The 23,183-nt window shown below is 48.2% G+C and overlaps 3 protein-coding genes across 12 annotated transcripts in view; 1 reads left to right on the forward strand and 2 right to left on the reverse strand.

Annotated features, from left to right (window-relative positions):
- LOC113030265 (arf-GAP with Rho-GAP domain, ANK repeat and PH domain-containing protein 1) overlaps positions 1–5,547 on the reverse strand; it is a 28,720-nt gene extending 23,173 nt beyond the window's left edge. For 2 of the 6 annotated variants that reach the window (XM_080307679.1, XM_080307678.1), the window contains exons 1-3: positions 5,482–5,547; positions 2,508–2,584; positions 1,891–1,934 (exon numbers count right to left, since the gene is read on the reverse strand). In XM_080307679.1, coding sequence (XP_080163805.1) covers positions 1,891–1,934; positions 2,508–2,584; positions 5,482–5,532 — 172 coding nt within the window. In that variant the 5' untranslated portion in view covers positions 5,533–5,547. Of the gene's footprint in view, positions 1–1,890; positions 1,935–2,507; positions 2,588–3,207; positions 3,534–5,481 lie in introns of those variants that run through there. The other 4 variants (XM_080307680.1, XM_080307681.1, XM_080307683.1 and 1 more) reach the window with 4 other exon arrangements.
- A 97-nt stretch (positions 5,548–5,644) lies between these two features.
- Positions 5,645–17,347, reverse strand: mat2b (methionine adenosyltransferase 2 non-catalytic beta subunit methionine). 5 transcript variants are annotated; one of them, XM_026181520.2, is made up of 8 exons: positions 17,206–17,347; positions 15,899–16,088; positions 15,217–15,411; positions 10,069–10,183; positions 9,730–9,882; positions 9,455–9,651; positions 9,265–9,378; positions 5,645–7,126 (listed from the first exon to the last, which is right to left on the reverse strand). In XM_026181520.2, exons 2-8 carry the CDS (start codon positions 16,031–16,033, stop codon positions 6,953–6,955), a joined length of 1,083 nt encoding a protein of 360 aa, XP_026037305.2. In that variant the 5' UTR covers positions 16,034–16,088; positions 17,206–17,347; the 3' UTR covers positions 5,645–6,952. The 5 variants fall into 5 exon arrangements, with proteins under 5 accessions (XP_026037305.2, XP_026037306.2, XP_026037310.2 ...); XM_026181521.2 differs by lacking the exon at positions 17,206–17,347 and adding an exon at positions 16,845–16,985; XM_026181525.2 differs by lacking the exon at positions 15,899–16,088 and having other exon boundaries at positions 17,206–17,340.
- Positions 17,348–17,502: 155 nt separating this feature from the next.
- LOC145431612 (uncharacterized) overlaps positions 17,503–23,183 on the forward strand; it is a 6,962-nt gene continuing 1,281 nt past the window's right edge. Inside the window, exons 1-5 of the mRNA XM_080307684.1 lie at positions 17,503–18,304; positions 20,031–20,415; positions 20,507–20,602; positions 20,677–20,884; positions 22,356–23,183. The exon at positions 22,356–23,183 is cut by the window's right edge and continues 1,281 nt beyond it. Of these exons, the coding sequence (XP_080163810.1) occupies positions 20,041–20,415; positions 20,507–20,602; positions 20,677–20,884; positions 22,356–23,183 (1,507 nt within the window). The 5' untranslated portion in view covers positions 17,503–18,304; positions 20,031–20,040. The remainder of the gene's footprint in view (positions 18,305–20,030; positions 20,416–20,506; positions 20,603–20,676; positions 20,885–22,355) is intronic.

The following is a 23,183-nucleotide window of genomic DNA, read 5'->3' on the forward strand; positions in this document are numbered from 1 at the left end:
CTTCCTGTTTGGATGCTCAGGTCTTCACATGTTTGTGTTTAACCTCCTGTTTCATTCTTTCCTTCGTGTCTCGTGTGTTTGATGAAGTCGTCCTCTTTGTAGGAGCTGAAAGAAGCTGGACCATCTTCAGTTCTTAGCATTTGATCCCAGAGTCTGCTGAATCATCATCACTGTATCGTCGGGGTTCAGCAGTGTAAGACTGACTGTGTTGGTTAGAGAGGAGATGATTCCAAGATGATTCCAAGATGATTCCAGGGTGATTTCAGGCTTTCCTGCATCTTAAAGGAACCCTCTCGCTCACTCAGACCTGCTGCAGGTTTGGACCGAACCAAAGTGTCATCATGGATCAGGAGCAGTAAGGACGTCACACACATGCTCTGTTCTGTTTCAGGGGTGTCAAACATAAGGCCCGGGGGCCAGAACCAGTCCAGTCTGCTGCATGTCTTTGGAAAATGTGAAGGAGAGCAGAGATTTATAACTGTTACCTGTGTTAGAGCCTTACCTCCACTGTGGCCCTTCACACACGCCAAAGACATTACTAACTGATAAACTATGAAAGGACAGAAACCACCTACACGACTGTTTTTCTCCTGGATGAGCATCTCAGGGATCCGGTGTTACAGAGCAGTTTCACTGGTGTGGAGCCCACTGTGATCTAGAGCCCACTGTGATCTAGAGCCCACTGTGATCTAGAGCCCACTGTGATCTAGAGTGGGCTCCACACAGCCCACCGTGTAAGGTCAATTTCACATCCCTGTGCCTTCTCTACTCTGTGTGTGTGTCTGTGTCTCTGTGTGTGTGTGTGTGTGTGTGTGTGTATCTATGTGTCTGTGTGTGTGTGTGTCTGTGTCTCTGTGTGTGTGTGTGTGTGTGTGTGTGTGTGTGTGTGTGTGTCTCTGTGTGTGTGTGTGTGTGTGTCTCTGTGTGTGTGTGTGTGTCAGTGTCTCTGTGTGTGTGTGTGTGTGTGTCTCTGTGTGTGTGTGTGTGTGTCTCTGTGTGTGTGTGTGTCTGTGTCTCTGTGTGTGTGTGTGTGTGTGTGTGTGTGTCTCTGTGTGTGTGTGTGTGTGTGTGTGTCTCTGTGTGTGTGTGTGTCTGTGTCTCTGTGTGTGTGTGTGTGTGTGTGTGTGTGTGTGTCTCTGTGTGTGTGTGTGTCTGTGTCTCTGTGTGTGTGTGTGTGTGTGTGTGTGTCTCTGTGTGTGTGTGTGTGTCTGTGTCTCTGTGTGTGTGTGTGTGTCTGTGTCTCTGTGTGTGTGTGTGTGTCTCTGTGTGTGTGTGTGTGTGTGTGTGTGTGTGTGTGTGTGTGTGTGTGTCTCTGTGTGTGTGTGTGTCTGTGTCTCTGTGTGTGTGTGTGTGTGTGTGTGTGTCTCTGTGTGTGTGTGTGTCTGTGTCTCTGTGTGTGTGTGCGTGTGTCTGTGTGTGTGTGTATCTATGTGTCTGTGTGTGTGTGAGTCTGTGTGTGTGTGTGAGTCTGTGTGCGTGTGTATCTATGTGTCTGTGTGTGTGTGAGTCTGTGTGCGTGTGTATCTATGTGTCTGTGTGTGTGTGAGTCTGTGTGTGTGTGTGAGTCTGTGTGCGTGTGTATCTATGTGTCTGTGTGTGTGTGTGTCTGTGTGCGTGTGTATCTATGTGTCTGTGTGTGTGTGAGTCTGTGTGTGTGTGTGAGTCTGTGTGCGTGTGTATCTATGTGTCTGTGTGTGTGTGTGTCTGTGTGCGTGTGTATCTATGTGTCTGTGTGTGTGTGAGTCTGTGTGCGTGTGTATCTATGTGTCTGTGTGTGTGTGTGTGTGTGTGTGTGTGTGTGTGAGTCTGTGTGCGTGTGTATCTATGTGTGTGTGTGTGTGTGTGTGTGTGTGTGTGTGTGTGTGTGTGTGTGAGTCTGTGTGTGTGTACCTGGACTCTGAACTGCTGGCTGTAGAGTTCCCTCAGCCTTGGCACTGAAACACAAACGTTAGGACTCAGTTTCTGCTGTGATTGGTTGTCCTGTGGTCACATGACCAAGCAGTGATGTCACAGCTGTGACAACAACTCCACCTTCTACAAAGACACAAGAGAGCGAGGAGAAGAAAAAGCAAAAGAAGAGGACGAAGGAAACACCTCAGACAGACCGCGGCTCAGAGGTCAGAGGTCGCAGCCATGACTGATGTGTTATATGTGAACCCAGCTGCTACTGTAATCTGATTACAGACTACGTTCAGATGATCAAACTGGGAACAAAACAGCTGAGCTCAAACATGTGTGAAGACGTTTGTGTCGTCTGTTTCATGCAACTGTACGATTATGATTCCGACACAGTATCAGTAACACACTCGACCACATCCACACTAAACTCTGCAGTACCACACACCACCACCTCTACTTCCTGTTTACTGTCCCTCCAAAATAAATCCTAACTCAGGCTGGACTCTGAGCTGATTTGCTGTCTCTCCGTGTGAGCGAGATATGAAATCAGTGAAATGAGACTGAAGCACAGATTTCATTATAGTTGGCAGATTTAAAGATTATCTGACCTTCCCAGTGAGGAGGTGGAGCTTCGATTTCCTGTCGAGTAACAGCGGCGAGGCTTCGGGATGGGAGGAGTAGACATCTGCTGGACAGGAAGAGCCGTTAGTGATCTGATCATTGTGATTGGTTTTCATTCAGAAGCTGATCAGAGGAGTTTTTAACAATCCTCGTTTGGATGGAGGCAATTATCTTTGACCTGAACGTGGCGCCTCCGACCTCACGTTTCACTCTGAAGCTGAAACTAGTGAGATCACAGCGGGCACGTCACAAGTTTGACAGGCGGTGCGCTCCAGTGAAGGGAACACGGCGAGCAGCACGATGCTCGCCGAGAACGAAGAGGAAAGCTTTCATTACAAACATGAAACACTCCCATGATTCCCTCTGCTCAGCAGCTCAGAACATGTTTTAATGACACAAGCCAGTCACATGACCCGGTGTAGCGCCAGGTCAGACAGCATCAGTGCTCAAATCCAGCTGTGAGCGCACAGCTGTGTGACGCCTTCAGAGGAAACAGGGAGAGTCTGACTTCAGGACGAGCTCCTCCTCAGGAGGAACGCAGAGAGGAACTTCAGTTTCACAGTAAAACGTCTGCATTTAAACACGACAAAGCCGAGCTCGTCAACAAACCTCGGTGTAAGTCAGAGTGAAACACACAGTTTCTTTGACTCTCTGCTGATCTGTTCATGGAGACTACAGGACACTCACACACACAGAGCAGTTGTTACCTTGGCGTCCGTCAGCTCCTCTGGATCGGGACCTCAGTCACCTGCGTGCCTGCTTACCTGTCTGAGCTGTGAGCGTGTGCTGTGTGTGCGTGACGTCATCGAGCTGCGGCTCCACCTGCACTCATAAACACAGAGTGTTAAATCCACCCTGTGTGTGTGCGTGTTTAGGGCGGCGTTCTCAGTGCGACACGTTACATGAACACTTGGTGTGTATGAACAGACGTGTGGCCTCCTGATGTGATCGACATTTACAGGCCGCTGGAGCCTCGGTGCAGCCTGAGCACGACTCCGTGTCACACACAGGTGAGAACAGGTGAGGCTCCTTTAAGTCAGCTGATCCAACTCTGACAGTTTTACAGTGAAGTCTCACCAGTCAGACCGGCACAGGTGTGGCTCACCTGTGTGTGTGTGTGAGACTCTTCTTCGTGGGTTTAAACAGGTTGAGCCTCAGGTGTGTGTGTGAAGGAGGACAGAGAGGTAACCTGAGCAGCTCAGTGTGTGAGGAATGTCTTTGACCTCTGACCTCCTGAGAGCTCCACCTGCTGGCTGCTCTGCAGCATTACCATGTATTTAATTTTTGTTGTTTATGCCTTTGTATATGTACAGCACTCTGTGAACCCTGGTTTTATGTTAAAGTCCTTTATAAATAAAGCTGGTGTGGTAGTTTCAGCTGTAACCATTGTACAGGTTTCTATTGGGAGCACTGGTGTGGATGTGACCGTGCAGATGAACTCCATCGAGCACTGACAGCAGTCTGTTAGCATCAGGCAACAATAGGCAGGTGGTCAAACAGGTAAAACAAACATGCATGAGCTATTTCATCAGAAACAACACGACAACCATTAAACTGCAAATATGTACGTTAGCTTAAACAGCCGACAAATGACTGCAGTGTAGTAGAGAATACAACTACACGGTATTATTAGCAGTGAAATTACACAGACTGCTTTCCAGCGCACACGTGACGTCCACCTGTGTCGTTGACCCAGGGTTTTTGAGTTTATTATATTATTTATAATTTCTAGTCTTTGGGTTTTTGTTAGAGTCATGTCTTATGGTTTGTCTCTGTGTAATCCTTAGTTGCTGTCTCCCCTGTCTGCTATATCCCCGTGTCCAGTCAGTGTCAGTGTCTGCCCTGGTCCCACCTCTGTTCCCTCTGTTGTAGTGCCTGAATGTGAGTCTGTGTCTTTGTTCAGTCTGTGTTGTGTTTCCTGTTTTACTTTGAAGGTCTCTGTCTTATCTCAGTGTGTTCAGGTTACGCTTCCTTGTCTCGTCAGTCCTGATTTCTCCCAGCTGTGCCCTCCTTCTGTGTCTCATTCCCCTCGTTACTTCCCAGCGTATTTAAACCCTGTGTTTCTCTGAGTCAGTGTCGCGTCGTCCCTCATGCTGTGTGGATCGCGCTGTGTCTCACTGTGAGTTTTGTTTATGAGTTCCCAGTTTAGTTTGCTGTTTTATGACTTTCCCCTGCCAGCAAATAAAGCTGAGTTTTTTTGTGTTTAAACCTCATGCCTGAGTGCCTGCATTTTGGGTCCAACTCCTGCCTGCCACACAGCGACTCATGACACAACCTTCCCACTACAGTCAAACATACATCGTCACACAAATCAACATCTGCTAAGTTATTAACTTCAGCCAGCAGAAGCAGCAAAGTTATAACTTCAGGGCGACACAGTGGCTCAAGAGTTCGTCTTGTAATTGGAAGGTTGCCGGTTCGAGCCTGGCTTGAACAGTCATTGTGTCCTTGGGCAAGACACTTCACCCGTTGCTTACTGGTGCTGGTCAGAGGGCCCGGTGGCGCCGGTGTCCGGCAGCCTCGCCTCTGTCAGTGCGCCCCAGGGTGGCTGTGGCTACAATGTAGCTGCCATCACCAGTGTGTGGATGACTGGATGTGTAAAGCGACGAGTAAAGCGCTATACAGATACAGGCCATTTACCATTCATTGCTTTGTTTCACACAGGAGGCAGAATTATACCTGAGAGTGCAGTACTTCTGATCGAGGCCTTGTTTTGTATAGATGCATCTATAATTGTTACTCCTGCACAGCTGCTGTGGAGCACCATAACTTTGTTCTACGTGTCCAGTGACAAGAAAGGGCTGTTCTATTCTATTCTATTCTATTCTATTCTATTCTATAATAATTTTATCCGAGCTGAGAGTCTTCAGCCAACTGTTGTTTGTAACCGGTGACCTTTGACCCCATATATTAAACCACACCCATCATCTTTAAATACTCACTGTGGATTTACTACTGTACCTGAAATGCTACAGTCGACGCTCCCTGATGGCAACATCCTCTTTCAGACATGCTCTCAGGAAGTTTCAGATGTTCACCAAGTGCTGAAGAACAGGTGAGTGACCTGACAGGTAAGAGGAGGAGGAGGAGGAGGAGGATAACCTTCACAATGAAAGACTGAGGCTTGACAGTTTCACGTATTTAATGTTGAGGTGTCGTTTACAGCAGAAACACACACAATGTCCTGTCACAGCAGGACATTTACCGAGTCGGATTTAATCTGGGGTCGACTTCAAACTTCCTGATTAAACCTGAACTTCAAACATAAAAATCACCGGTATTTATTCAGGTCCCATACATACAGCAAAAACAATGTCCATATTAAACTAACAGAGACCAGATTAAACTAAAGGAGTCCAGGTTAAACTAACAGAGTCCAGGTTAAACTAACAGAGTCCAGATTAAACTAACAGAGTCCAGATTAAACTAAAGGAGTCCAGGTTAAACTAACAGAGACCAGATTAAACTAAAGGAGTCCAGGTTAAACTAACAGAGACCAGATTAAACTAACAGAGTCCAGATTAAACTAACAGAGTCCAGATTAAACTAACAGAGACCAGGTTAAACTAAAGGAGTCCAGGTTAAACTAACAGAGTCCAGATTAAACTAAAGGAGTCCAGATTAAACTAAAGGAGTCCAGGTTAAACTAACAGAGACCAGATTAAACTAAAGGAGTCCAGGTTAAACTAACAGAGACCAGATTAAACTAACAGAGTCCAGATTAAACTAACAGAGACCAGATTAAACTAACAGAGTCCAGATTAAACTAACAGAGTCCAGGTTAAACTAACAGAGACCAGGTTAAACTAAAGGAGTCCAGGTTAAACTAACAGAGTCCAGATTAAACTAAAGGAGTCCAGATTAAACTAACAGAGACCAGATTAAACTAACAGAGTCCAGATTAAACTAACAGAGACCAGATTAAACTAAAGGAGTCCAGGTTAAACTAACAGAGACCAGGTTAAACTAAAGGAGTCCAGATTAAACTAACAGAGACCAGATTAAACTAAAGGAGTCCATATTAAACTAACAGAGACCAGATTAAACTAAAGGAGTCCAGGTTAAACTAACAGCGTCTGGACTAACCCAATAAATTCCAGATTAGAGTGAAGATTGGAGGTGGTGATATAATATGTAACATTTTGTTGTCAGAACACACTGAAGTGTAGTGTGAATCTTACAGAGCACACTCAGCTTGTTCACACTGATATAAAGTGAATCTATGCAAACACTGACACAAGACATGAACAATTAGGGATTAACAACACTCAACCCAGAACATTATTCTGACTGTAATCTGGTAACGTCCGAGTATAATCTGGTGCAGGACTATGACCTGTTAATACTATCAGCAGTGCAGAGCTTGCAGACAGGACTTGGGGCACAAAGACTAAATAATCTGTACATCCGGCTCGCTGCTAATCCAGTCGTCTCAGTGGAAGACTGTCTGTCTCCAGCGTTTGTCGGGCGTGAACGGCCACAGACAGTCGATAATGGCGGAGGTGAAAGGTCGCGGTTCCACGCTCAGGTTCAGCAGCTCCAGACGACAACAGTTTAACTGACTGTTGATTGGACGAAGAGCCGACGCCGCCGGCTGCTCGGTCAGCTGCAAGAACACAGACAGGGTCGGGACCACAGGTGATACAGTTTGTTTATAATGAGTGCAAAGTCCTGCTGATTATGAAAAGATTCAAAACGAGCCACGCACCACGAAGCAGCTAACCTCAGGTTAACTCTGGCTTTCTGGACTACAAAGGTGGATCACTCTTACTGGGGTAAATCGCCATGGTAACCTATGCTATGAGCCAAACCTGCTCTGAAGATTAGAGATTATCAGGTATGACATCAACACCTATAGACCAATCAGATCCTCAGAAAACAGCATCGCCATTCCTGAAGCCCCTCAGAGCTCTGTGGGGAAAGGGGCGGGGTCTGTGTTTCCCCGATGAGCAGTAATGACAATGATAATAATAACCATAATAATATCAATAAAACTTTATCAGCTTTATTGCTCTATAAGCATCAGTGGAACACCTGCGCTGTACCTGCTGACCTCAGATCAGATTCGTGGACCGAGCCGATGTCTGAATCCTGTCTGTAAATGTGATCTTTACAAACAGCTGAGAGAATAAACTGAAATGGTCAGGAGGTCAGAGAGTAAACTTTTCTCTGATTGGCCACTTTCAGGACGATGTCCTGGAAACCATGAAGGAAGCGCAGCTGCCGCTCCAGCAGCTCAGACTGAGCCATGATGTGTTCACGTGCTGATGCGCCGCTGCTGTCTGTCGCTCTGCTGCAAACACTCAGCAGGTGACACTCACAGGGATCGTTATCTGTGCCAAGCTGATTGATAATCGGCCAATCGGCATCATGTCGGGGTGAACCCAGATAACAGATCGACACCTCAGGTGTGCAGGCCCTCAGGTCATAACTTTACATCCTTGCGCAGGCAGGCGGGTTAAACTGGCTTTAACCAGTTTAACCTTAACGCCCACTCACATCCTGGGCCATCTGACCTCAGGAAATCACATGATAAGGTGGGGCCAGGTTTCACAATGAACACACCCGAAACTCTGGCTGATTGGGACCCACACCCAGTTTCCCACCTTGGCTCAGGCGATTAGAGGATCATCAGGGGGTCCTTTTGTCCCTCTGTGGGGGGAAACTCCCACTAGGTTTATATCTGGGACTCCCCACCATTTGACCTTAGAACTGAAGAAGCTTCTCGGATGAGAGGTGAAACGTCTTCAAGCAACTTAAAGAAGTCCAGACGCTTTTCTTTGCAAGCTCCTTTGACTACGATGACCTGGATGACTGAGAACCTTCACAGACATAAACTGGCTTTACTTCATCTCCATTTAAGGCAGATGACCAATCAGAGCCCTGGCTGCTGTTCGTGGTCAGCTGGTTGTTGCACTGCTACGACCTCGAGAACATTAAACTCTGGTGACAAGCTGCAGAGCTGTGGTTGGGCTAAAACATACTGAGCGACAGAAAAACACGTCACTGCTTTACAGCCTGAGCTGTGTCAGGTACGAGGCGGCTCAGGTGTGGGACCACTTACAGGTATGAGGCGGCTCAGGTGTGGGACCACTTACAGGTACGAGGCGGCTCAGGTGTGGGACCACTTACAGGTACGAGGCAGCTCAGGTGTGGGACCACTTACAGGTACGAGGCGGCTCAGGTGTGGGACCACTTACAGGTACAAAGCGGCTCAGGTGTGGGACCACTTACAGGTATGAGGCGGCTCAGGTGTGGGACCACTTGCAGGTACGAGGCGGCTCAGGTGTGGGACCACTTACAGGTACGAGGCGGCTCAGGTGTGGGACCACTTGCAGGTACGAGGCGGCTCAGGTGTGGGACCACTTACAGGTATGAGGCGGCTCAGGTGTGGGACCACTTGCAGGTACGAGGCGGCTCAGGTGTGGGACCACTTACAGGTATGAGGCGGCTCAGGTGTGGGACCACTTACAGGTACGAGGCGGCTCAGGTGTGGGACCACTTACAGGTACGAGGCAGCTCAGGTGTGGGACCACTTACAGGTACGAGGCGGCTCAGGTGTGGGACCACTTACAGGTACAAAGCGGCTCAGGTGTGGGACCACTTACAGGTATGAGGCGGCTCAGGTGTGGGACCACTTACAGGTACGAGGCGGCTCAGGTGTGGGACCACTTACAGGTACGAGGCGGCTCAGGTGTGCGACCACTTACAGGTATGAGGCGGCTCAGGTGTGTGACCACTTACAGGTATGAGGTGGCCGGACGGCAGGTTGAAGGCCTGAGCGATGGCGACCGCCATTTCATATTTAGTCATCTGCTCTTTCCCAGAGAAGTGAAAGATTCCTCTGATGGACGGGTCCTGACGGAAAAGCAGACGGCGGTGAGACGGGCAGAGCGAAGTCCACCTGATGCTCACCTGTCTCTCTGACGCTCACCTGTCGTGCTCTCTCAGACAGCTTCCTGCAGACGGCAGCGACGTCTCGGGCGTCAGTGGGGAATCTCTGCAAGACGTGATCCAGCGTGCAGCTCTCCTCTGACGCCTCCTGAACCTTCAGGTACAACGACGTCACCACGCTCTCCGTCACCGACTCCACCTCCCCAAACAGAACGGGCACCCGCAGTACCACCGCACCTGGCAGGGTCACGGGTCAAACAGGTGACTGAGGGGCAGGCCAGAGACAGAAGACTCAGACAGGTGACTGAGACGTACCTGGACAGTGGCGCAGCGTCTCCCTCTCCCCCTCCAGTTTGCTCCGCCCATAAACGTTGAGCGGGTTTGGACTGTCGTCCTCACCGTACGGAGGATTCCTGCCGTCAAACACGTAGTCGGTGCTGATGTAGAGGAAGAGCGCCCCGCAGGTGGCTGCAGACACAGACGTTACCTGTTACGGAGGCGCGCTCACACAGAGCTGCACTGAAATCAAGGTGCGTGATGTGTGAAGGGGCGGGGCTCTGATGCGCACTACAGGAGCTCCACCCCCAAACCTTCTCGTGCCCCCACCTGTGTCAGGCCAAAGAATATCTGGTGATGGTGTGGTGGCTCACTGACCTGCCTCCTTGGCGAGCGTGCTCGTGGCGTGCACGTTCAGATTAACAGCTGCTTCCGTGTGTCTCTCCATAACATCTGGACGCCTCTCGGCCGCACAGTGGACGATCACATCAGGCTGAAACACACATTCAAAACAACTTTATTTAGTGACCATCAGCTTTACAGTAATGACGAGAGATGGACCGATCGATATTACGTATCAGTATCGGTCCCATACTGACCTAAATCACTGGATCGGATATCAGAGAGAAATAAAAAATGTAATCCGATCCATTAAACATCAAAAAAGCACCTCACCAAACCTGCGACACGGCGTAACTCGGCTCATAACCGTAGCACGTCGGAGGAGTGCGGTCACGTGATAGAGCGGCTGTGAGTATTTGTAGCCTCGCTAGCAATCCGGCATTTCATCTCCGAGGAAGTGATCCCAGAGAGAAGTGAAGCAAGTGTGTAAGTTCGTCTCTGAATGTTTGTAAAGCGTTCCAGCGTTAAGCTTAACAAGCGATATGGAGCGACTGCCTCTCTCTCTCTCTCCTGCTGCTGCTTCAATGTGAAACTGATCAATGATCAGCTGATCGGCTTTTCTGTCGCGAGTCTTGTTTGTTTGTTTGTTTTTGTCCCACTTTGCAGCAGAAAGAGGAAACCAGCGGCTGAACAACAGCAGCGCGTTTAAGCTTGATCAGCTGTTGTTAGAATGTATTTAATATTACTTTCTACTCAGGATCTTTTTCTACGTAGCTGACGTAACTGTGCAGGGGCGGATCTAGCAAAGTTTAGCCAGGGGGGCCGATAGGGCATGAACAGGGAAAAGGGGGCACAAAGACATACTTTTCTTTCTTATTCTCATTTAAAATGTCGAGCTTTTAATAAATAATTATCTGACTTTTATACCCAAAGTTTTAATCTGATGTCAAATGTATAGAAGTCAATTACTGTATATAGTAACTGTTAAGTCTAATATACCCTAGTAAGCTATAGTACTTTTTCCTTTGGGAACCATCTGTGCAGTCTGCAGTTCTGTTGAAGAAAGATGTTGAATCTATTTAATTATTCTTGAAAAATAATTTATTTCTGTGCATTTTTTTCACACTGCATCAAATTAAAGTTGATTACATCGATTAAGCATCATGAGGTGGGGGGTGGGGGCTGGTTCCCTATTTTTTGGGGGTTTTTTGCTGGGAGTTTGCAGCCCTATTGGTTAGGCTGCTTACTCTTTAAAATACCAGAATAGGGAGGATGGAGCAGGTTTAAGTTTATTAGATTGATCAGTTTTGCTGATCTATGACATGTTTTGGGTGCAGTGTGTTTTTTACACACAGGTGTAACAGAATAGCTTCAGTGTTTTTTAACTTGAGTTTGAACTTATACAAAATGCAGCAAGATATTAAAAAAACTATTTTATTGATTAAAACACATCGGATTCATATCGGTATCGGACATAAGAAAGTGGTATCGTGCCGTCTCTAGTGATGCCAGAACATACCATTACAAACAGCCTGAACCCTGTCAGCTGACTCACAGGTGAGTCGTGTCCGTCCTTCAGCAGCTGCACCTGCTCGCTCACAGCCTCTGACCAACCATAAACCCGATCAGTATCCTGGTAACCGCTCGGCCCGCTGCCTGTACGAGACGGTCCTGAGTGTTGTCTGTGCTCAGCTCAGAGTACCCGCCCCTGGAGTCCCCGGGTGCAGCGCTCCCACGCTGATGTGGGCAAAGATGGGGGAGGGTCCCCCAGTGGGACGATCATTTACCCACTACTGACCCTGTGACCCATAACATGAGCCAAGGTGTGAAGAAGGTGTAGGTCATTGTGAGACCTAGCCCCACCCTATCATGTGACTTGCTGAGGTCATATGACCAGGATGTGAGTGGGCGTTAAGGCGTCTGGGAAGGATGTCAGACTGGACTACAGATGGCGGACAGTGTCATAAGCCCCGCCCTCTGTCCAAAGAGGGTTGTTCACAGTGGAGATAGACGCTTCTTTCACTCCTCTGTCTTCTCTGTCCAACATGTGCACATTGGGATCCTTAAAGAGTGAACTTTGACCTTTAGATGCAGATGTACAGCTGAGTCCCGTGGAGAGCACAGAGTGAGGGTTGGGGATGTTACCATCCCACAGACACAGTGTCCAGGGAAGCAGAGGAACATGTGAGTGGTTATCCCAGCTGGACCTGGGACTCCCCGACACACTGAGCGTTTATATCCTACCACACAGAGAGAGTTTGGACCTCACCAGGATGTCCAGCTAAATGTTGTCATTTGTCAAACATGCAGTAAAACTACTGCAGCCAAAGGCAGAAGTACTTCCAGTTTATTCCACCAGCTGATAATCATCCAGTGTAAGGTGAAGAGTGTTTTAAACTCAGTGTGTGAACGTCTCCACACACACCAAAGGACACGTTAGGGCTGTGCGATATGACCAGAATCTCATCTCCCGATATCAGACATCTATCGCCCCGGTAACGATATAAATCACAAAAATATAAAGTTTTCTGTAAATTCTGTGAATCTCGGGCAGCTCGACCTGTGTGAAGTGTTTCCACTTCACACTGTTTCCTGTGCGTCGTGTAGCTGGAGTCGAGTGTTTTAACGATGCATGAAACGATACATTTTTAGACATCAGTTGTAACGGCGCCGTTTTCTTTGTGAGTATTTATTACACGTCGTGCTGCGGGGAAAAGCCTGCTCTAACGTTTGAGTCTAAGGTTTATCTTTTAGCACCTGGCGTCTTTTTTACTTCTCATCCGTAAATAATCTGCATCTTTCACATGATTCAGTTTATTTTGAAAAGTCTCAACAGGATCTTGAGCTTTATTGTGAAAGGTTTATGTGGAACATAAACAAGCGGACACGCGATGCTGTTACTGTCGTTGTTGCTAACGACAACGCATAAAAACAGGCACTTGTCCATCTGTAGTGTGGTTATATAAAATATTAGAGAAAGAGAGAACTTAAACGAATACAGCCGCTACAGTGACATCAGAACCATGAAAAATATTGCTGTAAACAGTTTATTTTGCGACACCACGAAACAAACGATAGCGTGATAGGAAACAATAGACGTTTTTATATCGTCATCCGATATATATCGTTATATCGAACAGCCCTAGGACACGTCACTGCCCTCTGTCACCGATTCTCTGCATAATTTTATGGACAGATTTCTGGGTGTAGCTGCCGGTGTCAGGACTAAAGTCTCTGCTTCTCACAGTCGATGTGGTTCTGCTGGCTCCAACTCACAGTTTCACAGCACAGTGTGAACGAGAGTCAGCACCTCCAAGTCTGAGGCCACGGACCCACTCTGAGCGCCCACTCTGAGCGCCCACTCTGAGCGCCCACTCTGGGTCAGGGACGAGCTACTAGGTGGAGGGGTTTAAGTATGTTGAGGCGTTGATCACAAGCGAGGGGAGATCGCCAGACGGATTGCCGCTGCAGTGATGCGAGCACTGTCCCGGACCGTCGTGGTTAAGAGAGAGTGTGAAACCGCTCAATCTACGTCCCTACCCTCAGCTATGGTGACGAGGCGTGGGCGGGGACCGAAAGAACGCGATTGCAGATACAAGCGGCAGAAATGAGCTTCCTTATGGGCTCAAACTGGGCTCAGACATATTCTGTAAATCAAATGAGTCGCTGTGAACTGAGATTGTATCTTGTAAATCTTGTAAACCAAAATATCTGAAAATGTTACGCTTGTGCATCTACAGATGAGAATCTGTGTGTTTTTAAAAACATTTACAGAGGTTACAAATAGTTTTTGTTAAGGTCTTCTAACAGATACAAAGCACAAAACTACGGTGAAACTGCGCTCAGCTTCCTGGCTGTGTGCGTTGCAACTGACCAGTACGACTTCTGACCCAGTTTTTTTTCTTTCAGCTGACTGGATTGTTACATTTGTGACCAATCAGAGAACAGATGGTTTCAATGTCGGTGGGGTGCTTTACCGAGCTTCAGGTCCTGGGAGGGTGATGCAGTTTTAAGCTGGAGGATCTCTATATGAATGTCCCATAGGGCTCCCCGGGAGCTGCCGGAAGGATAAAGTTGTGCTATACCAGAAACACCATCATCCTTCAGAAGGATAGGCGTGACCAAAAAGCACCACACGCCCCTAGCTGGTCGCATGCACATTCGCACCTCGAAGCACGTCCAAAGCAAACTGGTCGCGCTTTAAAATATTCAATTTTGACGCGTGTGAAGCGGAAATGTGGGAGGAAGTAGTGCCAGACGGTATGTTTGCAAGACGGCAGCTGTCGAGCGTTTGAAGAGAGCAGAGCAGTGGCGAAAAGGACGCTTTACACATCAGTCACTACAGCGACTTGACGCTGGAGTTCAGATTTTTCCAACTCGAGTGGGAGACACGATTAGCGCGAATGCACAACATGCAACACACAAACTGCAGCGCACATTTTACCTCGCGCTTCCAACGCATCAGTCGCACTACTTGGTTGCGCAAATCAGGCAGAAAAGCGCTTTCGTGACGCAAATCTGCTTCTGAAGTTTCGCGGGACCCCCAGTCGCGCTTCATCGCGCTCCTCTTTACACGTAAACCTGAAGCTCCGGTCGCGTCTATCGCGTTCGGTGTGAACGCACCCTTAGAGACAGGGTGAGGAGTTCCTACATGTCCCACTCAGAGGAGGCCCGGGGCAGACCCAGGACACGCCGGAGGAGGTGGTGGAGGGGACGGAGGTGTGGGCTTCTCTGCTGAGGCTGCTGCCCCCGCGACCCGGCCCAGCAGAACAACATGGATGGATCCACTCCTGTATCTGTTTGCCCAAGCACCTGAGAAGGGGTGTGGCCCCACCTCGCCGTCCCCCCAGCAGCAGCAGCCAGGTGCTTGTTCTCCCCGACTCCACCAGGTGAGCTCTCAGAGTGATGAGCTCTGATACTTGGTGAGCTCGCATGTGGAGCTGGTTTCCATGGTGACCGTGAAGGTCAAACACACAGGTGATGAGGGACCCCCCTCTGTCACCGTGTCACATTCGACAGGTGACTCGATCCATCTGTGGGGGCGGGGTTAATGCTCAGGAAAGTCTCCTAGGTGGACTCTGACCTAGAGGCTCTTGTGAGGTCACTAATAAGGTCAACGAACCACATGGAGTCGAGTACTGTTGTCGAAGTACTCTGTACGAATACACAGCTTGCATGCAGTACCTTGTATTCGTGCAGCAGTCCTCTGACGGCGTCCTCGTCTGTGAGGTCACAGCGCAGAAGGCGGAGCCTGGCTCTCCTGTATCCCGTCCCAGTGACGGTCCATCCGGCGCTGTGAAACTCTCGGCACACCGCTCGCCCCAGGAGGCCTGTTGCCCCGGTAACCAGGACGCGTGGCGCCCCCACCAGCAACTCCTCCTGAGTACATAAGAGTACACACATCAGTACTACAGTTAGTATTACAGAGGACTATAGTTAGTACTATAGAAAGACAGTACTGTACTTAGTACTACACACAATACTACAAGTTGTACCAGAGTCAGTAATACAGACAGTACTACAGACTAGGGCGGGGTGATGTATCGCGGGTTTTCCACGTACGATGGTTAACGTGGCTTTATCGTAACCATAGAGTATGGGTTACCATGGCAACAATAATCTGTCTGCATGCAATTGAGAGTTTTTCTCTCCCACACTCTGTGAATGCGTCACTGACCCCCCTCCCAAGCTGAAACTGTGCAGCTGATGGTTCAAACATTTAAATTCTTTCTGACTTCCTGTATCAAAGTAGAACAAACACAGAGGTGGACCAACGTTAGAACGTGTGGCGATACAGATCACGTCTCTGATGTCGCTCCAAAACATGGTCATATTAGATTTCCTCATGTCGCCCAGCCCTACTGACAGGGTGAGGCTGCTGTGGCCAGTCGGGGGGTGTAGCCGCCACTGGTGGTGTAGCCTCAAAACAGGTGAAGAGGTTTGGCTCTTCTGCCGGTGTGTCGTCACCCTCAGCAGCTCTGAGTCTTCTGATCGGGGACATGTTGGACACCTTAGCACACCTGCCTGCTGCTGCTGCTCAGGTTGGCTGAGCCGTGCTGTAAAGAGAAGAGGGCAGAGGAACACCACGCTACCAAGTGTCCAAGGGCTGAATTAGCATTAGCATCCGGTGGAATGTAAGGGTTAGCCATCCTGCATACGGTGAACACACAGGAGGTAGATGGGCCTGCGTCTGACAGTCGTACACGTGAGGTCTGGGGAGCAGTGACTGTCTACAGCTGTTATCACGCACATACAGTTGGCACGGTAACACTTCCACGTTACCTGAGGCCAACACGAGACCAGCAACAAGCACGCCAAGCAAGAGCTACCAAATGAAACCGCTGAGATGGACTTGTTACATTTTAATAATAAGAGAACATCTTTGGTAAGAACATGGTTGTGTGTCTGGACACTAACTGCAGGGTGTGGCACAGGTCAGCACTTGTGACATCACTCATGACATCACTCGTGATTACAGACTTAGTTTTACACTTTTATCCCCTCGTTTGGGAACATCAGTACTACAGACTGCACTACAGTTAGGAGAGTACTGCAGTTAGTACTTCATACCGTAGTACAGTGAGTATTACAGTACTATAGGGAGTACTACAGTCGGGTATAAACATACCTCTGCCAGTATACCAGAGTGACACACCTGAGCAGACCCCTCCCCCTGCACGCGCAGACCCAGATCAGTTCCTTTAATCAGTATGTTTATTTTATAAATAAAGTTTTACTGCAGTATTTAAGTAGTATTTGAATTCTGGGAGCCGTTAGCAGTTAGCATTTAGCTGCTGACAGGTGAGCTTTACCTGAACAAGCTGCACGCGCCCCGGACTGAACAGAATCCTTAGTTCTGCGCCTGCGCAGCTCATCTCTGATTGAATATGTGCACTGGATCAGTTATTGATCAGGTACCTATCACTCGGAGCCTCGCGGATTTTCTGATGCGCACTTTCTGTCTCGGTCACTTCCGGACTGATCAGCTGTTTGCCGTAAAGCAGCTGTCGCGCTGCCACTAGCGGTTAGCATACAGGCTAACAGGCTTTTCTTTAGCTTCGGTGACCCAAGTCAGAGTCCTGATCCTCGCCAACGGGTCGGAACCGTCCCGGGAGCGGCTCTAACGGCGTCAGCATCACAGCTGAGCGAGAAAGACTCAAAGGCAGAGCTCACCTGCGAGCACGCGGACCCAGAACCGGGCATCGGACAGACCGGACCAGCACGGACCGAACCAGCACGGACCGAACCACGGACCAACGAAACCCACACAAGGATCAGGAAACTCCCCGGAGTCACAGCCCGGTGCTGCTCCGCTGCTTCTTCTTCTTTGTGAGCGGCTCACACAAACGTCGATTTGTGGCTCTACCACCGCCACGCGGTGCGGAGTGTGACCGAAATCAGACTCGGGGTCAGGCTCTGACGAGAGCTCTTGAATTGTTAATTAAACCAGTTTGTTTCTAAGTGAACAGATTCAGGTTTGACTGCTTTCATGGCCGGCGGGGGCAGACCGATCCCCGGCCTGCAGCCACGTCGTTCCTACTGACAGAACGACGAGTAAAAATCTCATTAATCATCAAAATCTGCACGGATATAGGTCCTTTTAACCTGATTAGCATAAACATATTTCAGTAAAATAATTCTAATTAGGGGAAGTGCCACTGCTTTCATCAGCCTGTTCTAAACTGTAGGATCACAGTGGAGACCAGAGTCTGCACAGTGTAACACACCAAAGGATTCATGAACTGCACAAAAGCCTTTGGAGAACAGTCTTCACATGCACAGGTTCACTCTGCTGTGTGGGTTGTTGTGTGACCCCCCGGGTCAGAGCCGGTGCACAGAGCTGCAGCCTCGTCTGTCACTCACCTCCTGAAATAGAAACCTGCAGCCCGACACCGCCCCGCTCTCTCTGTTTATCTCTCGCTCTCCCTGCAGCCTGTCAGCAACACTCCCACAGGTGCTGTGGGTCGCCCCACACTGAGCTGGTGTTCACATCAAACTCACCCGCTGCTCCAAAACTTTCTCTCAGCCACATTTCTGAGTCTGAAAACTTTGAAAATTTCATTTAATTGGATTTAAACTGAGAGCCTGAACACTGCTCCTGGACCAGGAACACACCCTTCGGCTTTAACCCGAGCCAGGACCAGGACCAGAACCAGGACTAGGCTCTCACGGAGAAGTCCGAACTAAGTTTGACCTTGAATGTTTGACAGCAGGACATGATCCTGATTCTGGTCCCGGTGCTGTCGGTAGTTTAATGCTAAGCTGATTTCAGGTAAGGACATGCTAACACTCACTTATTGGGTTATTATTCATGACTGAACCTGATTTCTTCCTCTAAATATTTGGCACTTGTTCCAGCTGTAAGTGTAAAACAGTTTTCAGCTGTAAAATTTAAATCATTGATGTTTCAGCTTCATCATTCAGGTAAACGCGCGCATCATCAGTGCAGAGCTTCACTCTGCTTCTCTCTGCAAATCAGATAAATGATGATCAGCATACAGCATCACAGGTTACATTTTAAAGCCACGTTTCCATTTTACCTGCAGTTATTGCTCAGATCTGCCAGTTTCAGTAAGGTTCTTGATCCCTCTTTACGTTATACTTCATACGTCATACTCTTATCCTTAATGATAAGAAAACCGAAATTATGATTTTTGGTAGTAATGCCCTTCGTGCCAAACTTCGGGATGCCTTCGGTTTTCTCACTAGTTCTTTCGCTGACACTGTTAGGAATCTGTGTGTCTTATTTGACAGCTCATTTAAACTTGATAAACAAGTGTCTGCTGTTGTCAGATCCAGTTTTTACCAGCTTCGCCTTATTTCTAAGGCCAGGCGCTATATCCCGTATAAAGACCTAGAAAAGCTCATCCACGCCTTTGTAACGTCAAGGCTAGATTACTGTAATTCACTTTATTGTGGTCTCCACTCTTCCCTTTTACATAGATTACAGACAGTTCAGAATGCTGCAGCTCGCATTCTAACTAAAACCAAGAAGTTTGCCCACATTACTCCTGTCCTTGCTGATCTGCACTGGTTGCCTGTCAAATATCGTATTCAATTTAAAATTTTGTTGTTTACTGTTAAAATTACCAATAACACTGCACCAAGCTATCTTAAGGAACTTTTAAACCCATATGCTCCTGCTAGGGCTTTAAGGTCATCCTCACAGTTACTGCTGGTTCAGCCCAGATCTCGACTGAAATCTAGAGGTGATCGATCGTTTGCTCTAGTTGCACCGGAGCTGTGGAACAATCTCCCGATTGGCATCCGGGCGTCTGATTCTATTCATTCTTTTAGATCACGGCTAAAAACATATCTTTTTAAACTTGCCTTTTCTACCAGTTAAATGCTGGCTTGCTTGCAGTGACCTATTGACCTATTGTATTAAATTCTCTGCTATCTTTCCATTACTGGTGTCTTTTATCATGGTGGTACAGTCTTATCTTGCTATAACCTATGTGCTGCAGTTTACTCTTATTGGTGGCTTTTATCTGTGAACATAATCCGTTACCTTTATGTATTTGATATTAATGTGTGAACTGTTTTATTTTTTATTGTTTTATGTAAAGCACTTTGGTATGCCCAAGGCTTTTAAATGTGCTCTATAAATAAAGATTGTTGTTGTTGTTGTTAATCGAATCGCCGCAGTGTGACAGCGAGCTGATAAAGGGAAGCACTGCGTACCTGTCCCAGCCTTCCTCAGACGGCAGGTATCACGTGTTCGGCCGGCCTCTGTACGTCTGCCTGATTGTCTGAATCACCTCTGAAGCCCAGCTCTGGAGGAACTATCACAGGGCAGGACGGCTTTAGTTTAATAATGACCCGAGCAGCCGGGTCCGCTTCATGGATTTAAGATTGAGGGTTTTCCCTGGATGGCGATCGTGGATCAGTAGAACTGAGTGGGATTAAATCATGGAGCACCGTGGACTCAGTGGGAAATCATCATTTCATTCAAACTGCTTCATTAATGTCTCCATGTTTGTTTGTGCGTCCTCCAGAGACACAATCATGAGCGGCCACGAGGACACAGCAAAAAGAGAAAGAGGGCGGGGCATCTTCCTCAGCGCTCACCGCTGCCCTGAAGTCGACGTGCTGCCTCATCAAACTGCTGAGGCACAAATCCTTCCACGCTGTTCTCCAGTTCCTGCAGACAAGAGCTCTGAGTTCACCTGCACAGGTGAGAGCGAGCCAGATTACCTGGACTTCTGCTCCACCCATCGCTCCGAGGTAGATGAGGAAGAGGAAGACGAAGGGAGTGTCAGCGACTGGTCGGAGGAAGATCTCTCACTCCACTTCTCTCCCTCTGTCCTCATCCAATCAGACGATGAAACGTCTGATCCAGAGAGTGGCTTTGAGTGTGTTGACATCACCATAGAGACACAGGTGAGCGATCATCATCATCAGCTGGTTAGATGAACGTACGTGTGGGGCCTAGTTTCATCTTTACCAGCAGCGTTTGTTTCCTGTCGTCCAGGTGAAAGGTCAGGAAGCGGAGGGGCTAAAGATGGTGCCTAAACGGCAGATTCACCTGAAGAAGAAGAAGAAGGACGGCGAGGATGGCGCTGAACAGGTAAACACTGATAAACTACAGGTATGTCTTCTGCCAGTTTAACTGTTTGCTCACCTGTTGGTCTACCTGTCCAGGTGATACTGAAGGATGTTCCTGCTGAGGGCAGAGGAATTAACAATAATACGTCAGCTAATGAGCTGCTGTGTCCCACTACTCGATCACGGCCTGAACTGTTACTACGGCAACACAGTATGCCCACCTCCTTTCACGCCACCTCAAATACTAGCAGTGATGCTGAGAGCTACGGGGTCTACAAGGGCCTGATTGCAGGGGCTGGCCAAGGTAACAGCACGTCTACCTGTCAACAAGCTCCCTGTTTCTGTCAGTAAGGACCGCCCACCCGCCACCCTGGGGAGCACTGAAAAAATAAACTGTTATTGATCATATTCACTGGTTCAGGTTATCAGTTTGGACAAAAGCAGAGAGGGATGATCACAGGATCCTTTCCATGATGAAGAGAAACTAGTTTGTATCCACCAATCAGATCCCTGAACAGAGGGAGGCATGTATTTAATCAGGAAGTGACAGGAAGTAAACACTCCCACTCAGCTGATTTGTGTCATTAGCTAACGGCATGCTGGCTTCGGTTGGCGAACGCAGAAAGCAAAAACAGCCCCGATGCTGAAATGTTGGGACACTGTGTGAAATGCAACAACTTACAAATCTCATTAACACACATTTTATACACAAAAGAACAAAAAATAAACACTCAGCTGTGTAGACTCCAGCAGAGTGGAGATGTCTTTGTACCCGACCATGTCTGACCTGATAAGCTCTGAAATCTCTGTCTCTGTTTAGTACGCCTTACTCTTCCAGCCTTTGTTGCTCCATCCCAACTTTTTTGGAACTGGGGTTGTAGTTCGCACATGAAATACGAGGGGGGCAGGGGGGCGCTTTCTTTGCTGAGCTGTGCACTGATTACACACATCTGAATAGACTCAAGCTGATACCACGCTGGTGTGATTGCTGTGCCGTGGGTTGCCATAGCAGAGAGGCCTGAGTGTCAAATAACAGTCTCACACACTGCTACATAGTTCCCTGCAAACTGCAGAAAATCTCAGAAACTAGAACTTAGCTCGAACCCGTTGGTCCTCCAACCTAACCCTAACCTCAGAAGAAAACCTCTAAGAAAATAATTTAATATTCTGATTTTCAGTGGATAAAACTTCAATCACCGGGTAGCACAGCATGATATTGGATCACAGCCCGTCAGACTTCACGACTTCCACACTACAACTAAATGTGGTGTTTCCAGAGTGTCTGACTGTGTCTAACGAGAGCTTTCCTTTCGCATCAGTCCTTTATTTATGCAGGTAAAAGTCTCATTGAGACTACAGTCTCGTTTTCAAGTACAGACATGAAGTCATGGCCTTGAGTTAAATGATGGTAGGATATGATTTACAAGGATTTTTGCATGATTGAGATCCCTGATTCACAATAGACGCGACACGTGCTTCACTGAGGATGCAGCTCAAAGTTTGTGTTCTGCCTGTACTGCATCATTGTCGGGGTCTTCATGAGTATACATGCCCGCTCCCTGACGTTCTGCATTTCTATTGGTTGCATGAAGAAAACAGTTAATGTGCGCCGCAAGCCATGAAAACCAAAGCTTCAAATGCTGCCTCAACATGTCTGTCGAAGAGGTGCAACTCTACTACTGAGTATTATTATTATTAATACACGTCTTTGTTTTTGTTCTATTGATGATGAAAGACGAAGAATCTGAGTTTGATGAAGTTTCTGATGGTTTCAGGGCTCCTGATTGGAGGAAACTCTCAGCGTCTTCAGAAGTCGTTCTCTCTGGATGAAACCAAAACAAAGATGGCATCCTGCCTCATTAAGAACGTGCTGTCGAAAAAGATGCAGGTGGAACAGAAAAACCTGAAGAAGAACGCGGAGGTATCACCTGTCCTGCCTCTGGGTCATCAGACAGGAGGAGGCGGGGTCAGAGCTCCGGTTCACGTGGTGAGAGACGTGAGGAGTTTAGTTAAACACTCATACGGCCACTCATTCACCACATCAGCCGCGTCACAGGACAACAAGTCAACAAGCTGCAAAGCAGTTGGCCAAGAGGATAGCCCTATGCCCACTTACCAGCAGGCTGTGGGGGTCAAAGGTCACTTCTCCAAGGTTGCTGTGTCTTTCAGCCAATCACAAGACAAGAAGCAAAGTAAATCATCCAGACAGCCGATGGCACAGCAGAGACGAGGAAGTGAGCCAATTATCAGCAAAGGTTTAGACCACTTAGACCCACCCACTTTGAAGCCCAACCCATCAGCGAGAGCTGTGACTCCACCTTCCCACCAGGGCACCTGGCCACTGCTCAGTGCTCAGGAACAGAGCTCCATCCTGGGTGTGTCCTCTCCGTCTGCCCCTGGCTCCTCCCAGCACCTCCTGCAGATCCCCTTCCCCAGCAGCCTGCACCCTCACCTGGGGAAGGCTGGCTATGTCCACACCCCTTTGAGCTACATCCAGACCCAGCAGTCCACACCTGGTGCAAGCATCCACCTGCCCTTTAGGTCCGAGGAGTTCCCGAACCGGCAAACTGGAAACTTTTCTGAACAAGTGGACCCGACCAAAA

This window comes from Astatotilapia calliptera, chromosome 10 (genome assembly GCF_964374335.1).
Source record: "Astatotilapia calliptera chromosome 10, fAstCal68.1, whole genome shotgun sequence".
Taxonomy (NCBI): Eukaryota; Metazoa; Chordata; class Actinopteri; order Cichliformes; family Cichlidae; genus Astatotilapia; species Astatotilapia calliptera.